The sequence below is a fragment of the Vespa velutina genome, chromosome 2, assembly GCF_912470025.1.
Source record: "Vespa velutina chromosome 2, iVesVel2.1, whole genome shotgun sequence".
Taxonomy (NCBI): Eukaryota; Metazoa; Arthropoda; class Insecta; order Hymenoptera; family Vespidae; genus Vespa; species Vespa velutina.
The window spans coordinates 8,780,024-8,796,598 of record NC_062189.1 but is presented as its reverse complement, the minus strand read 5'-3'; the positions used below and the strand labels follow the sequence as shown (position 1 = coordinate 8,796,598).

General features: G+C 35.7%; 4 protein-coding genes across 7 annotated transcripts in view; 1 reads left to right on the top strand and 3 right to left on the bottom strand.

Annotated features, from left to right (window-relative positions):
• The window catches only part of LOC124957766 (angiotensin-converting enzyme), a 32,693-nt gene that overhangs the window by 1,107 nt on the left and 15,011 nt on the right, over positions 1-16,575 (top strand). For all 3 annotated transcript variants that reach the window (XM_047515057.1, XM_047515055.1, XM_047515056.1), the window contains 8 exons: positions 262-489; positions 2,308-2,466; positions 2,555-2,651; positions 3,261-3,404; positions 3,473-3,664; positions 3,744-3,841; positions 3,937-4,231; positions 5,131-5,473. In XM_047515057.1, the coding sequence (XP_047371013.1) occupies positions 262-489; positions 2,308-2,466; positions 2,555-2,651; positions 3,261-3,404; positions 3,473-3,664; positions 3,744-3,841; positions 3,937-4,231; positions 5,131-5,473 (1,556 nt within the window). The remainder of the gene's footprint in view (positions 1-261; positions 490-2,307; positions 2,467-2,554; positions 2,652-3,260; positions 3,405-3,472; positions 3,665-3,743; positions 3,842-3,936; positions 4,232-5,130; positions 5,474-16,575) is intronic.
• On the bottom strand, positions 6,144-7,770 carry LOC124946627 (repetitive proline-rich cell wall protein 2-like). Its single transcript, XM_047487535.1, has 2 exons — positions 7,759-7,770; positions 6,144-7,635 (listed from the first exon to the last, which is right to left on the bottom strand). The coding sequence occupies exons 1-2, from the start codon at positions 7,768-7,770 to the stop codon at positions 6,508-6,510; spliced, it is 1,140 nt and encodes a 379-aa protein (XP_047343491.1). The 3' UTR covers positions 6,144-6,507.
• On the bottom strand, positions 9,295-10,684 carry LOC124957967 (tetra-peptide repeat homeobox protein 1-like). Its single transcript, XM_047515592.1, has 2 exons — positions 10,673-10,684; positions 9,295-10,590 (listed from the first exon to the last, which is right to left on the bottom strand). The coding sequence occupies exons 1-2, from the start codon at positions 10,682-10,684 to the stop codon at positions 9,295-9,297; spliced, it is 1,308 nt and encodes a 435-aa protein (XP_047371548.1).
• Positions 12,344-14,243, bottom strand: LOC124957767 (proline-rich protein 4-like). Of its 2 annotated transcripts, XM_047515061.1 has the most exons (3): positions 13,914-14,243; positions 13,543-13,801; positions 12,344-13,456 (listed from the first exon to the last, which is right to left on the bottom strand). In XM_047515061.1, exons 1-3 carry the CDS (start codon positions 13,923-13,925, stop codon positions 12,483-12,485), a joined length of 1,245 nt encoding a protein of 414 aa, XP_047371017.1. In that variant the 5' UTR covers positions 13,926-14,243; the 3' UTR covers positions 12,344-12,482. The 2 variants fall into 2 exon arrangements, with proteins under 2 accessions (XP_047371017.1, XP_047371014.1); XM_047515058.1 differs by lacking the exon at positions 13,914-14,243 and having other exon boundaries at positions 13,543-13,859.

Genomic DNA, 16,575 nt, shown 5'->3' with positions numbered 1-16,575 from the left:
AAGATAGGGAAAACGTATAGCAAAAAAACATTTCTACTTCTGATCTACCCTTTGTAAATCAAGGACAAACAATAACGATCAATCGAGCTATTTTCAACATGTTTAGGTTCTTCATCCTCTACGAAAAAATAGAAATGAATCAATTGCTTCTTTAATTATTATTATCCTTAATTCTATTTGTTCCATCATCATGTTTTTCTTGTTAATCGGGAAACAAAAATAGGATTAAATTCGTTAATAGCATACAATTCATTTTTTCAGATGTCGTCCACAGCGCTCTTTTTCTTTCTCTTATCGTTTGTAAGTGCACAATTGGATCTGCGTGAGTCAAATGGCGACGGATTTGGACGTCAACTTCCTTCAAACGAATTGGATTACAGAAATATTTTAGCGAGATTAGATTTTCTCGGTGCTGAACGATGCAGTGCAAATGTAGCTGCTCAGTGGGGCTATGAAACCGACATCAACGAATATACGCAATTGCAAGCAGTAAGATTCAAATTACAATTTATTATATTTAGCTTATATGTATTTCTCATTTCACTGAATTATCAACGAAACTTTTTCTATCCTATACCTTGGATTCCTTTCAAAACTTCGACATCGATCGTCCTACATATGGACGATCACCCGCATACATTCGAAACTTTGGAAATAATACGATAATAAATTTCGGGACTAACACGTACCGCTCGTATTTTTACGTTGCAATAACTTTTAATGCGAAATAGTTTTACTAAAGAAAGAAGAAAAGAAGAGAAGAAGAGAGAGAGAGAGAGAGAGAGAGAGAGAGAGGGAGAGAGAGAAAGAGAAACTATGTAATATCGTAAATCATCCGTTAGCATATCTCTCATTGTATTTATTAACCATCTTAAAGCAATAAATTTTAGGTGGCGAAGATTGAAAGGAGTTAAATTTCAACGTGCCTCCGAAGTACCGTGGAAAATAAGCCACCTGCTCGTATCTTCGTCGAAAAGACCTCGACCTCCTCTCTCTCTCTATCTCTCTTTCTCGTTCCTCATCCTTCAAGAAGTTTGCGCGCGTGTCTGGTCTTATACATATTCCTTAAGTCCATAGTAAATCGTAATTTCGTGTACGATAGATTTCTATGACACAGCAGGCGGACTAGCATTGTACAAGAAAGGCCAAACGCCTTCGTGAGAAATGTTCTCATGTTTTACTATTGTTATCAGTCCCAAACGATCGTGCATTGTACAATCAAGTAATCTCTCTCTCTTTCTCTCCCTCTTTCTCTCTCACTCTCTCTCTCTCTCTCTCTTTCTCTCTCTTTCTCTCATACATCAAAAATCATACCCGCCTTTTCAACGTGTTGAGAATGTGAAATCCGATGAACGTGACTACGGTGTGATGAAGTTAAAAGTTACGATAATTAAGTGCCTCTGCTTATGTTAGTGCGTACAAAAAAAATAGCAGCAATAATGGTTAGTGGGAGTAAGTCTTCTCATTTTTTTTCTTCTCTTACATCCGCCGTATCTTAATCGGTATTAAGATAGAAATCGAACAGATACAATTATCAATTTATTTAAATAATTTATAAAAAATAAGATACGAAATAATATGGAAAATATATATCCACCATATTCATTATTGTTTTCCATTGTACTTATATGATTTCACTGGTCTTCCTTCGGCGAGAATTTCATCGTCATCCCATTAGTGAGTCTAAATAACTTATCATTGTTTTGTATAAGATTACATACAATTATTCTCTTTTTCTTAAATTCAGAAGTTTACTTAATATCCAGAAATAAACTTTTTATTATAAGTTTTGCAATTCGTTTTAACAGAGAAAAAACTTAAATGTTATTCGTTTTTTCTTCGAAACTTTATTTATCTCGAAAGCCTTTTACTTTCATATTACGTATAATCTCCGCTTCCCTGTATGTACTAAATTCACGAAGAAGTGCAACGATAAGGTTATTATCTCTAACGGTAAACCAGAATTTCCCGACAGGCGACTCCGTTCGGTTATGCGTGAGCTACGATCTTTAAATGAATTAACAACACGGAACGCTTTTTTTTATATTCACCAAATGATGAATGATCATACGAGGAAGAAAGGCTTGATCGGTGAATATGTTATAAAATTATAAGACGCTTACGCTCGGTGAAATCGAAGATGTAACGATTTTAAATCGTCAGTTAATATTTAAACTTTCTTTCGTGATTTATTACGGAAAAAGAACGGAAATACACGATGGAAGAGAGATAGATTAAATTATCTTAATTTCACAAGACTCACTGGGAATATTCAATATTTACTTATCGATTGACCTTTGTTTTTAGCTCGAAGCCCAGCAACTGTACGCTGATTTTCAAAATCAAGCTTGGCAGTTGATCTCTAAAATTGACACCAACAATATAAGGGATCCAATAATAAGACGTCGACTAAGATATCTCTCCGTAGTTGGTCCATCGGCTCTTCCTTTAGACCAATTAGACAGAGTAAGTTTTGTAATCAAATTTAATGTATTTTCATTTCTCTAATAGAAGCAATAAAATGTACATTATTAAATTCTCTTTGTCGTTACAGTATAATCGAATAATTAACGATATGCTCGCAATTTACAATGGAGCGACCATATGCGCGTACAACGATCCGTTTAATTGTGGACTTCGTTTGTACCCAGGTAAGATAATATACTCTAAGAGCAATGTACTCTACTCATTTTGTTCCACATGGTTAAAATAAAAATTTTGCGAGTTACAGAATTCAATCAATTCAAGAATTCATCAAACTAATTTGAAAGACTACAAAAAGAAAATTTTCGCTACATTTTTTCAACATCATTAAATCAAAGAAATCCTAGAAGAAACTCTCTCGATGCAAAATATCTTCCGCTTCGTGTAACGTCGATCTCTTATAGCTTCTATAGGTGTAAATTAATTATGTATCTTCGGTACTATCTTCCCATTTTCATCGCACAATTTCTTTACCTTTATATAATCCACAAACAATTTTCTCTCTTCTTCCAACATATATATATACAATTTAAATTAAAACGAATCGATTATCGTTTCTTGAAAGATTAAATTGTGCTAGTTATAGAAGTATTGATAAAAAATGATTTCTCATAGATCCTGAATTGTGAAAAGAATAAAATAAATTGGCTAATCTATCATCGTGAAAGTGAAAAATACAAACGTAATCACGAATATAAAGTGAAAACTCATGACGACGAGCAATTGCATTAAATGAAAAAGTGTTAATTGTTTTATTTTGTATATTTACTTCGAAGATATCGCTGGAATCATGGCGAAAAGTCGAAATTGGGATGAACTGCAATACGTGTGGACGGAATGGAGAAGACGTAGCGGTGCTCCAATGAGAGATCTTTATCAGCAACTAGTAACATTAAACAACGAAGCAGCCAAATTAAACAGTAAATTCTTTTATAGAAAATAATACAAATAAAAATTAAATATGAATAACGATTGTTGTCCTGTATAGATTTTTCGGATGCTGCACAGTATTGGATGTTCCCTTATGAATCTCTGGACTTTGAGCAAGAAATTGAAAATGTATGGGAAATTATTAGACCACTTTATGAAGAACTTCATGCTTACGTTAGGAAAAAGTTGAGAGATTTATATGGACCTGAAAAAATCAGTGGACACGCGCCACTTCCCTCTCACGTATTAGGTATAAACAATAATATATATTTATAGACGTTATTTAAATATAACATTTTAAATTCATAATTATTGTAACATATATACAGGAAATGTATGGGCTCAATCATGGATGAACATCCAAGATATAACAATTCCTTACCCCGGTAAAAACTATTTAGATGTTACACCAGAAATGCAAGCTCAGGTATATACAATATACTTTCACAAATCGTTACTTTTTTTTAAACATTTAAATTTTATTCAACGAATATGCAGTACAATAAACAGTTATAAATACAGGGTTACACGCCGATAGATATGTTCCGAATCGGTGAAGAATTCTACTTATCCTTAAACCTGAGCGCTATGCCACCAGAATTCTGGGCAGGCAGCATTATCGTCGATCCCGGTAATCACCCCTTGATTTGTCAAGCCTCGGCATGGGATTTCTGCAATCGTCTAGATTATAGGATCAAGATGTGTACGAAGATTACCATGAAAGATCTCATCACCGTACATCACGAGATGGCTCATATTCAGTACTTTTTACGATACAGTGGACTTCCTCGTGAATTTCGAGATGGTGCTAATCCAGGTATTGAGATTATAAAATTGTCAAAAACATTAATATTTATATAAAAATCAAGAATAAATAAGATAATGCCGTTAGCATACATTAGAGCTATTTGACAAATTTTTTAAACTTTGAGTTTACACGAATAAATACTATTTGCAATCGTAATTTATAATTTGAATCGAAATAATAGTTATGCAAGGAAAACAACATGAGTACACTCGAGTGAATTAAAACGGTCAGCGTAACTGTCCAAGACACAACGGACGACACACGATTACATAAACATCTCGTCCGTTCTATCTTCACTTCCGGTAGGCCCAAGGCTCTCGCTACACTACTGTTTTTACAAGTAATAGGGCGAAAGCGAGAGCCGAACGGATACGCTCGAGGTAGATTCGCGAGCTTCACGAATAAACTCGCTCTCGTAGCGAACGGTCTACTAGCTAAGAGACGTTGGATGTTAAAATATTTTTATTACAGTATAATCACGCTTTCACCGTCGCAACGCTCGGTCGTTCGCCCTCACCGGAACGTACTGCCACCCGGTACACGGGAAATCGATTGAAAAAGTCAATATATCGAACTGGGTTTATATGAAATTTAGAAATCAAGCATAAAGAAACAGTACGATAATGTTTAATTCGTTAAGTCCAGAATTTATAATATCCTTCGATAATCGAACCGTGACGTTTATACAATAATTTAAGAATTTTATAACATATAGAACAAAGCATTTAAATAGGAAACCCTATATATTGTATTTTTACCAAATTCGTTTACTAGTAACTAATCAGCTAGAATTTTATTGAAACCTAATTTTATTACTTGTAAAAAAGAAAGTAAGGTTAAGGCTAATAATGTTTTATTACTCAATTGTCTCAGACAACCTAACGTAAACGATTGTATCTAAAAAATAGGCTTCCACGAAGCTATCGGTGAAGCTGTGGCACTGAGTGTAGCTACTCCGCGTCATCTTCAGACTTTGGGATTAGCAAACAAGTACATCGACGAGCCTGCGGCTGATATTAATTATCTCTTTTCCTTGGCCATGGAAAAATTGGTCCTTCTTCCGTTCAGCCTCGCCGTGGACAAATGGCGATGGGACATTTTCCGTGGCTACATCAACCGAGAAGAATATAATTGTCACTGGCACAGATTGAAGGAACAATATAGCGGCGTGAAACCACCTGTCCTCAGATCCGAAGATGATTTCGACCCTGGTGCAAAGTATCACATTCCCGCTAATATTCCATATATTCGGTAAGTTTTAAAATTATTATTAACATAATATCCAATATATACACATATATGTTCATGCACGCATACACGCATATATATCTGGTGACGTTCATACTTTTATTTTTAATCACACTATTATGTGATTTCAACACTATAACATCTACGATGTAAGTACCTACCTAAAGAGCATCAAAATCTGAAAGCGAATGATTTCACTTTCGATAGATGTATGTTTTCCTTTGTGCTTCGTTTTCACCAGAGTAGCGATCAACAGCCTTTCTCCTCGCACTTAAAACCTACATCTGATGTACGAGCTACGATAAATTTCGATCGGCTATCATTACTATTAATTTATTGTAGAAACGGGATATATAAAGTTCATCTCTGTCAAAGAATATTAAATTAGATTGCTATCCTACGCTTTATTAATCCTATGAAAGTTTTTTACCATGTTAATAGTTGAACGTTAATTAGGAACATTTCATTAGGCAAATAGTAGCTTACATTTCATGTAAAGATTTCTAAAATATTATGCCAAATCAAATTGTCTACTTTTACTCACAATCGAGCGTGAAGGATATAATAGGGTGGTAATTGCGATTACATAATGAGTATATCATTAAAAGACATTCTCCTTTTCTCTTTGGTTTTATTCAAAAGAAGTGAAAAAGATGATACAAAAGACGCCGTTATGAAAAATATACAAACGTTTCCACATAGTGCACTCACCAAGTGTGACTGTATCAAATGTGTTATATTATTCCTTAGAAATTAAAGTGACATCATCGGCTATATCTACCAAAAATATAAGTGCCCTTTGAGAAAAGAATACTAATGTCATTCGCGTTCTTTTCTCAATACAAAAGAAAAAAAAGAAAGGCTCGACGAATAAATATCATCGACCATTGTTGCTCGAGCAAAAAAAAATTTGGACGTATTCTTGAGAGCAACCTTCTCAAAGATTTCTCACAAGAAGACGATCATCATGGTCGGCGGTCCGCCATCGTCAAAAGAATAAAAAATATAATTTATGCATCTGAAAAAATTAAAAGCTCTCAGTAGGAATGTTCACCATAACTGGATCCATAATCACTGGATCCTTCGAAAGAACCACCGGATTCATAATGATGTACAGGTACCGGAACCGGTACTTTCACGGGAACCGGTACTGGTTTTTCTACTGGCACAGGAACCGGTTTAGATACATGAACGGGGACTGGTCGTTCGACTGGTACTTTAACGGGGTAAGGCACAGGCTTCTCGACTGGAACCGGTACAGGTTTTTCTACAGGGTAGGGCGCCGGTACTGGTACTTTAACGTGTACAGGTACCGGTTTTTCGACTGGATAGGGCACAGGCTTTTCCACATGAACCTTGAAAGGATAAGGCACTGGTTTTTCTACTGGTACCGGTACAGGTTTTTCCACAGCCACCGGATATGGTTTCGGTACGTGTACGGGATAGGGCCTCTCGACTGGGACTTCGACCGGAAACGGGATTGGTTTTTCCACTGGGAAGGGCGCTGGTACGTGGACTGGTACTTTTACCGTATATGGTACTGTCTTTTCAATCGGGAACGGTTGTGGCACTGGTACATTCACCGGATACGGTATCTTCTTTTCGACCGGATACGGTTGTGGTACATAAACTTTGTAAGGTACCGGCCTTTCGACCGGTACATGCACAGGATAGGGCACCTTCTTTTCCACTGGATACGGTTGTGGTATATGAACGGGCACCTTTACAAGAACCTTCACAGGTACAGGTATCTTCTTTTCGATCGGATATGGTTGTGGTACCGGTACTTTGACTGGATATGGAACTTCTTTCTCAACCGGGTAATGTACTTTCTTCTCTACTGGATAAGGGACTTTAACGTTTTTCACAATAGTTATTTGTTTGACCTTGCCACCATCATCACCACCTCCATATCCACCTTCGTATCCACCTCCATCTCCACCCGACGAAGAGATTTCGCCACCCCCATGATCACCACCACCATAACCGCTGTCATGGCCCTCATAACCACCCTCTAAATGACTGAGTCCGCGTTTGTCTTGTCGTTTCTCGGTATAAGCACTGTTGGCCTTATTTTCAACTTCGGCGTCTTTATTTTTGATGATGTTTTTCTCATTCTCTTCGCAAACCACCAAAGTCAGGAGGCCAAGAAAAAATATAATGTGCTGCGATAAATTGATTAGAAATTAATTTTTTTCATTCTCGGGAATAATCAATAAAATATCAAAAAAATAAGTTATAACTATCCATCGATTAGAGAATATGTATGTAGAATATCGAAAACTCACCCAAATTCTCATGATTCTCAGTTCTCGCGCGGCCCAGCCAATGTCCAGAGTTTACTGAATACTTCCCCCGAAAGTAGCACCGTCTTTATAGACCGCTTTCCCCTGACATAAAACGGGGAGCCCCTCTGCACACTTGCGGAAAAGTGAAACACACCACGTCTGTTATACCGCGAACATTCTATTACACTCCGTAGACGTTCACGTAGACGCGTAGGCATTTTTCTAAATCTTAAATGCACGCGACGATGATTCCGTAACGCGCTTTGGTGCGTTTCCATTCTCGTTTTACTTCCCTTTCGAGCGATCTATCGAACGTTGCGTAAATGATATCTAGGAAGCCACTCGCGATTTTACTTAAAACGCAACAACCACCTCCTAATTGATTCTCTAATTTTTTACATTAGTACATAACTAATTTAACCATCTAAATCATTTCTATAATATTCGAAATTGTAATGTCGTATTAGACAACCATGGATGATTTATTCCATTCTAGCTATCGCCTAACTAATTTTCTAAATTATAGGTAAAGTATAATTGATTTAATGATCTTAACTATTTCTAGTATATTAGACTGGACAACTACGTTTAAATATTATAATGTATTCCCCCAGCAATCTGTAGGACATTTAGATATCTTTCTTTTCTATTCTACGTTTTTGATCCGTTCCAAGCTTTTCGTATACATACATTCTCTTCGCTAGAAGTCTTCTTTTTCCCTTTCCTCTCCTTTTCTGCTTCCCCTTCCCATTTCTCCATCTCTTCTTTCTCGTCTCCCTACTCTGATCACTTATACATATCTCCCAAGTGTCTCGTGACGCGGCACACTTGCATTTAAGCATTCGCAACAGCATGGCTCTTCTCAACCGAAATGAGGAACTCAACTTTGATACAAAAGAGAGAGTCCTAGGAAGTAAACGCAAGGATAAATATAAGGAGTAGCGAGGGAAGGGATAGGGGAAAAGTTGAGTGATGCCAAGCGAGATGAAAAGCTATCTTTTATATTCCGATGTAATTCGTGATAGACGTTCTGGTTATTCATGATTGTTCATTTATTTTTATCATGAATTTTCATATATAAACGTATTTTCATTTATCATTAATTCACGATGGTAGAACAATTTCGATAGTCCGTGAATAATTTGAGGAAATATAGAATGAAGCTAATTTTGTTCGAATAATTTTCACATTTAACATAATAAAAATTTTTTTTTCATCAACAAACAATAACAAAATTCGCTTTATTACTTCTTACAGAACGGACTAAATCAAATGCGCAAGAATTATTTATTGGAGAAAGGTCAAAGAATTATTTCACAGGAATCACAGAAAAAGAAAAACGAAACGTTCCATCTTTATTCGATACAAGTATAAAGTACCAAAATACATATATGCCGTTTTTAACAAAGCACGTTAATCTTTTCAATCTATCTTAAATTTATCGTAAAACCATATAAGAGAATACAAAAATTTACGCAGCTTAACAATAAGAAATAATAAATTATTCGATAAATTCATCAAACTACTTATAATTTATCAACTTTTCAAGGACATATTCAAATTATAAGAAGCATCGTTTGTATTTTTACTATCCGTCGAATTGTTCCTACTCGCGAAAGCTTCTGCGGAATGATGTCCATTTCTTTGCCTACCTAGCTTAACCGGCAGCGGGACTTGGACCCAATAAGGGAAAGGTTTCGGAACTGGTACAGGTACGTTTGCTTCATTGTAAATCTTGTAAGGCTTATCTACAGGGACTTTAATCGGTATTAGATATGGTTTAGACACTTCCACGGGTACAGGCTTTTCAACTGTGTAGGGTTTAGGTTGTGGTACTTTGACCGGTACTGGTACAGGTCTCTCCACTGGTACAGGATAGGGTGCATTTACTGGAACTTTGATTTTAATGGGATAAGGTTTATTTATTTCAACGGGATAAGGTCTTTGAACTTCGACGGGATAAGGTCTGGGTACTGGAACGGGGTATAGTCGATTTACAGTGACCTTGACAGGTACGGCAACCTTTTTTTCGACTTCGTAAGGTGTTGGTACTTTTACAGGTACTTTTACTTCGTACGGCACGGTCTTGTCTACAGTATACGGCTGTGGCACCGGTACCTTCACCTCCACCGGTATTTTCCTCTCAACGGTATATGGCTGTGGTACCGGCACCTCGACCTTGTACGGCACAGGTCTTTCGACCTTCACCTCGTAAGGCACCTGTTTCTCGACGTGATACGGTTCCGGTATCTCTACGGGCGTATTCACGAACACTTTCACGGGATAGGGTACCTTTTTCTCAACAGTGTAGGGTTGAAGTACAGGAACCTTAACTTCGTAGGGCACGTGTTTGTAAACTGTAAATGGTATTTTCTTTTCTACCGTCACTGGTACCGGTATCTTCTTCTCTACCGTGATCGTTTTAACTTTTCCATGTTGATGATCGCCTATCCAATCGCTTCCGAAGCTTCTTTTCCAAAACTCCTGTCTTCCGATCCAGCTACTTCTCGAATGAGTCCAGTCATCAGTGTCAGTCTCTGTATCGGATTCTATATCTTCGTCGTCTCCTAAATCGGAGTATCGAATACTCGAATATTCGTTACTAGTCTTCTCTTGACTTCCATCTTTTCTAACGCTCGAATATGATTCCCGAACTGTTTTTGATTCTGTAGTTGTGTTCCCACTTTCTAAAGCTTTCTCTACTGCCCTTTCCGCTGCCCTTTCAGCAGCTTTCTCTACTGCTAGTTCTGCTGCCCTCTCGAGATCTTCTTTTCGATTGGCCGAGGATGTTAAAATGATTCCAAGACATAAGAAGGCGATCAGAATTTGTTCCTGTATTTTGGAATAGTGTTTCGTTAATTAACTACTATGAATAAGATAAATGTTTAAAAAGTTCATATAGAAATGAATGTACCAGATGACTCATGATGAAATGAATCGAATCGATACTAGAGATCAATGTAAACTGAAACGAAACGGTGTGCTATCCGACTATTATTTATACACCGCGAACCACTTTCCCCAGTTAAACCTGCTGGACCTTTATAGTCCGTACAAGCTCGTGTTCATGACAATTATCCACGCCTAAATGGTCGCCATTATTTTTTCATGGGACTCCAATACTTGCAACGCTACCTGCCAAGTAACGAAAAGTAATATGTCTTTGAAAGTATTTGAAATTCTTTGAGCAAATAACTAGAAGCATGCATCCAGTAAAGAATTAGCTACGTGTGATAAATTGGTGTTATCGAACTATTAATGGAAAACTACAATTTTAGGTAAGACAGGATCGAACAAAATCGTATTACGCATTTAATGCGTAAGGAAGAGATATATACATTTGTATACGTCGCTCCGCAATATTTTTTTAGCCCATCAGTTTTATGACGACTACTTAAAAGTAATAATAATCCTGGCTAACGACAAAAGTATACGAATACTTTCTATGAGTCGTCGTAAAATCGATCGTACATTTTGGTGAAGAACATCCGGTTTAAATAAGAATACTATCTATTTTTCTTAACGAATATTATCATCATTTATTTTTCTTTTCCCTTTCTAGTTTTTAATTCTGAAAAAAAGAAAATATTTTATAAATCATTTCCTCATTGATTCATTTCACGGCTATCGCACCTTTTGTTTGATGAAATTACAAAACTAGCGCTTTCGCTTACTATATAATATTCATTAAGGCATTCTGCAGATTCTCATGTATCAAGTGCAGTGAAACCGAAACAGGTGTAAAAGTTCTATCCGTTATGCCTTTACAAACTCGCGTATAACTTTCTCGCTCGACTAATCCGGTAATATCTCTTAATTGTCTCTATGTGTCGCATGACTTCTTTAAAACCTTTTCGACTTTATAAGAAAGATTGAGAAATACGCGTTAAAATGTTGTTTCTTCCTAGAACTAACTAATGATAATAATTACAATATCTCTTGTAATGAGCTTCGATAAAACGCTATTTGCTGCTTCCTAACTGAGCATACTTTCCTTCCGCTTAAATTTGATATATCTTACTGAAGCCATCGAGGTGTATCATAATTAATGATATGATAAACGAACTCTTTGTTTTTAATGCTATTCTATTAAAAAGAATGATATGCAAGTAATCTTAGGTTCTCGAATCTGATAAATGGAAAAATTTCTCGAAATTAACACCGTAGAATGTGAGATTATAGTGAATGTGACTCGAACAAAATGATGAGTTATCGCCTGCAGATAACTAAACCATCGTTATTCTATTTAAAAATATATGTAAATAATAGAGAATGAAAAAAAAATATAATATTATTTATATGGGATAGGATACGTAAAAAAAAATTACAAAAATTTTTTAAACTTGTTTATTTAAATAACATAGATTATCTCTTTTCCAACAACCGGTATTAGTCACTGTCTAAGGAAAGATTAATGTTTCATAGAGTTCGATAAGATGGCGCCATTTGTGTCTTCTACATCACTAATCCATTAAGACAAGTCAAAGAACTTATAATTACGGTTTTACATTTACAATTAATTAAAATGTTCTTTTTAAAAGCTACTTTCTAGAAACTAACTTTCTACAATCGTATACTATCAACATGATTTTTTATTTACAATAACAAAAATAATCATAAGCTTCAGATAGTCCACGTCATGATATCATAAAGTAGCAATGCCATTTTTTTACGAAAGGAATATGAACGAGGAAACTTATATCACATGGATTATGAAGAATAATTTATAGATATCGTTCTTCGTGAGAATTATAATATTCAGATCTGACTATATGATGTTCGTTGACATCGTCGTCTACTGCTATAGGTACTTCAACTTTAACGGGATAGGGAACAAGCTTAGGAACGGAATAAGGCAAGTGCTTAGTCACATGAACAGGGATCGGTCGCTCGACCGGTACCTTCACTGGCACAGCTACTGGCTTTTCCACCGGATAAGGCACCTCCTTCTCAACCGGATAGGGCGCAGGCACTGGCACCTTGACCTTTACCGGTACTGGTTTATCAACCGGTACTGGAATCGGTCTATGCACCTCGACCTTCACTGGAACGGGTACTGGTTTCTCGACCGGATAAGGAACTGGTTTATTAACAGGAACCGGATACGGTTTTGGTACTGGTACCGGTATTGGCTTTTCAACTTCAATTTTCACAGGATAACGCACGATTTTTTCGACTGGATAGGGTTGTGGCACATGTATCGGAACCTTTATAGGAATTGGTATTTTTCGTTCAATTGGAAAGGGATTCGGAACTGGAATTTTAACTTCATAATGAACCTTCTTTTCTACAGGATAGGGTTCTGGTATATAAACTTTAACAGGAACAGGTCGATCAACTGGTATCTTCACCGGATACGGTACCTCCTTTATCACAGGTACCGGTTTCGGAATTTTCACGGGAACCTTTACATAAATCTTTACGGGATAAGGGATTTGTTTCTCTACTGCATAGGGTTGCGATACTGGTATTTTTACCGGATATGGTATTTTTTTTACCACAGGATATCGTATAATCTTCTCTACAGGATACGGTACGGCGATTTTTTTAATGATTGTGATCGTCTTGTGAACGTTTTCATCTAAGTCATGTCCCAGAAAGTGGCTCTCGTGTGAGTTTTCTTCAGGAACGTGTGACTCCAATGAATAACCATTCTCCTCGCTATAATCTTCTTCGTTATGATCGTCGTATTGTTCAGCTAGAGATAAATGGTTTATGTTTTTAGTAATTTATTATAATTCGAAATAGTAAACATAAATATCGAATAAGATGAAGTTGACGTACATGGAAGAGCAATAGGATCCTTGTAATCAAAGTTATGTGACATAGATTCATTCTCTCTATATTCGGGCAATTTCTCCTCCTTCAGATAATTTCGTCTATTCTTGTTTATGAATCTTTGTGGTCGAACGTAAAAGACTCTTTGCTCGTACCTTTCAACGGGTACATCTTCGTAGAAATAGATCTTTTTCTGGTAATTGGATTGAGCTGGACTACTTACAGCAGCGGCTACGAAAAACGCCAGGAATATCGCTGCGTGGCTCTGTCGAAGAACCAAATTGATAAACGATTGGATTTCTATCACCTCCATTAACACCAAAATTTCACAATCGCATTAGGAAATCATCTTGACACTTAAATCTCGAAAAACGCACCGTACAACCCATTGAGGAAACTTCTTCAAGGCTTCTTTTCGTCTTTCTTTCGCGTCTCCTTGTTCCTTTCTAGATATATGTAGCTATCTTAAGCCACGAAGAACAATAAAATAGATCGTTTCTGCGATCTTTCTACGTTATATACGTCTTCAACGTTGCCGCTGATCCAGAGGCTGCACATGCACCTTTTTCTTGTTCTTGGTTATCTTGTGAGAGGGGAATAAAACCACTTTCGCATTTTCAAGCCGTTGTACTCTTGATGGAAGCTGTCAAGAGTGAAACTTAAACTTGGAGATAACAAGCCTGGTCGCTCCAAAAAAAAAACATCGGATTGTGATGCACGAGAGATACGTAGACGATATGTCCTGTTTCTATCGACTACTCGTTTTCTATCAAAACGAGTAGTCGATAGAAACAGGACATATCTTTTTCATGAACCTCTATTTTCTCGGCTCGGCGTAGTATATTCTTGACGATTATCAAACTTGTTTAGAGAATTTATCTCTGTATAGTCGTATCAATGAAAGATATAACAAATAGAAAAATATAACAAAAATAGTAACAAAGAAATATAGAGTATATTTTTAATACTAATATCAACCCCATGCTACATACATTTCTACGATTTTAAATGCATATGTTTCTTTCGATATCATCGATAATATTTTTCAATGATAATTTAAACATGGCAATTGATAATATGAAAAAGATCATTTGCATTCCTTTGAACCATTTCACAGTTTCTCGACAGATAGAAGATAGTATCGCTGTTAGTATACGTTTCAAATTTCTTTTAGATACGCTGAGCGAAATCTCGTTTCGTGCCAAGCATTTAATGCTTTATGGTAATGGTGTTATAGATGTAATTAACTGCACGGTACATACACGATCACGATCGCTCATTCGATGCCTTCGAATGATAGGAGAACACGCCACGGTGAGAGCACGAAGTATTGACAATTGGCTAGATTCCGCGAGAAGCTTGTTTTCTCATTATAAAATGAGATTTAATTTTATGAATGATCAAATTGTACCTTACCATGCCATGCCAAGTATAAACAGCGTTTATACTTTCTTAAGATTAAAATACCCAGATGGTATGTTTCCCCTTATTGTGTTTCTTTAAATATATGTTTTTCTACAAACAGAATTGGAAAATTTTACACAAATTAAAAGTACTCTAAGAGTGTCTTCTGCATAAAATAATATTCAAAAATACTTCTCTATCCTGAATTATTTACATTAGTTATCTACAATAATTATTTACTTAAATCACGTTTCTTTAATTACAAAAAAAAAGAAAATAGAAGAAAGTTTAATCAAAATAGAATATTATTTTTCACATTAAAGAAGCTTCCGTAAAAAAGAAATCGTACGTTTACTTCTCACGAAGAAACTCAGTTCTTTTACCTCAACAAGTAGGCATGATGTCTCAAAGGCATGATTATCTTCGCATTTAATATTATCTCCAACAATGTAAGCCTAGGTATCATGATGTACCATATTATCTCGAACTTCACGTATTGTATCTATCTTGTAGTCAATTCTCGACACATACTAACCGGATATTTAGCAACCAAGCTAAAGGATCAAGGAATATCTTTTTTTTCTATTATACAATAAGAAATACAGCGTATGCCACGATGAACACAAATTTTGGCGTTTAGCTATTTTAATTGCTTTGATTTTGTCATTGCTATCTTTATATTTTAAGTAATATCCTTTCTGTTCTTTTCTGTGAACATTTCGTTTTTAGAATTTTTTTTTTTTTTTTTTTTTTTTAATATTTTTTTCTTTTCATTAATTTTGATTTATATAAATGTTTAATTTTTATTTGTTTATTTTTAATTAAATGAAGGAAACAGTATTATCAAGTCAAGGATTAGCGTCCGTTGAAAAGTGAGAAGTACTTTCTTACCGACATGACGCATCAAGTGATTCTTGTTGTCACCGTAATAGATCAGTCGGTAAAAAATAATAAATAAAATGTAGATGGAAGTATAATAAAAAATTAACAATTTCATTCGACATTTTACACGCTAATTCATTGTCAATGAATTGTTAAATATTTTACTTTTATATACAAAAATTAATTAGCAAATAAAAGGAAATTGATGAGAAAAAAAGATTAACAGAGGGGAAATAGATAAAAGTAAAACCGTGTATCGTAAGTAAATAAAAGGACAAGAGGAAGGAATTAGCTTCTAACGGAAGGTTCGTTCGTTTCGTGACGAAGGGAAGACTTACTTTCTGTCTCGGTGTCGCGTGCGCTAATAGTCGGATTACATAACACCTCTTCCATGAACAAGTCACTTGTAAATCGAGTGGCAAAGGCAATCAAATCGTCTTGATTCCTCTTATACGAGCAAAGTGGAGCAAGGACCGATAGATATTTTTCCTTCAATCTTCCTACGTTTTATTGAATGCTCAAGATCGGAATAATGATTACGTATATTTTTACATAAACGCATTAATTTTACATAGACTTTTCTTAATACATATATATTTATATTATACGTCCATGAAACATATTTCTTAAGACCATCGATGTTCGTCAAGTAAACATTCGAAGTTAACTGACATTATTACGCTTCCATCGCTTCCATTATACTTATCTTCATTTTCGGTATGATATTTATTACGCGAGCTTGTAAATTATAGA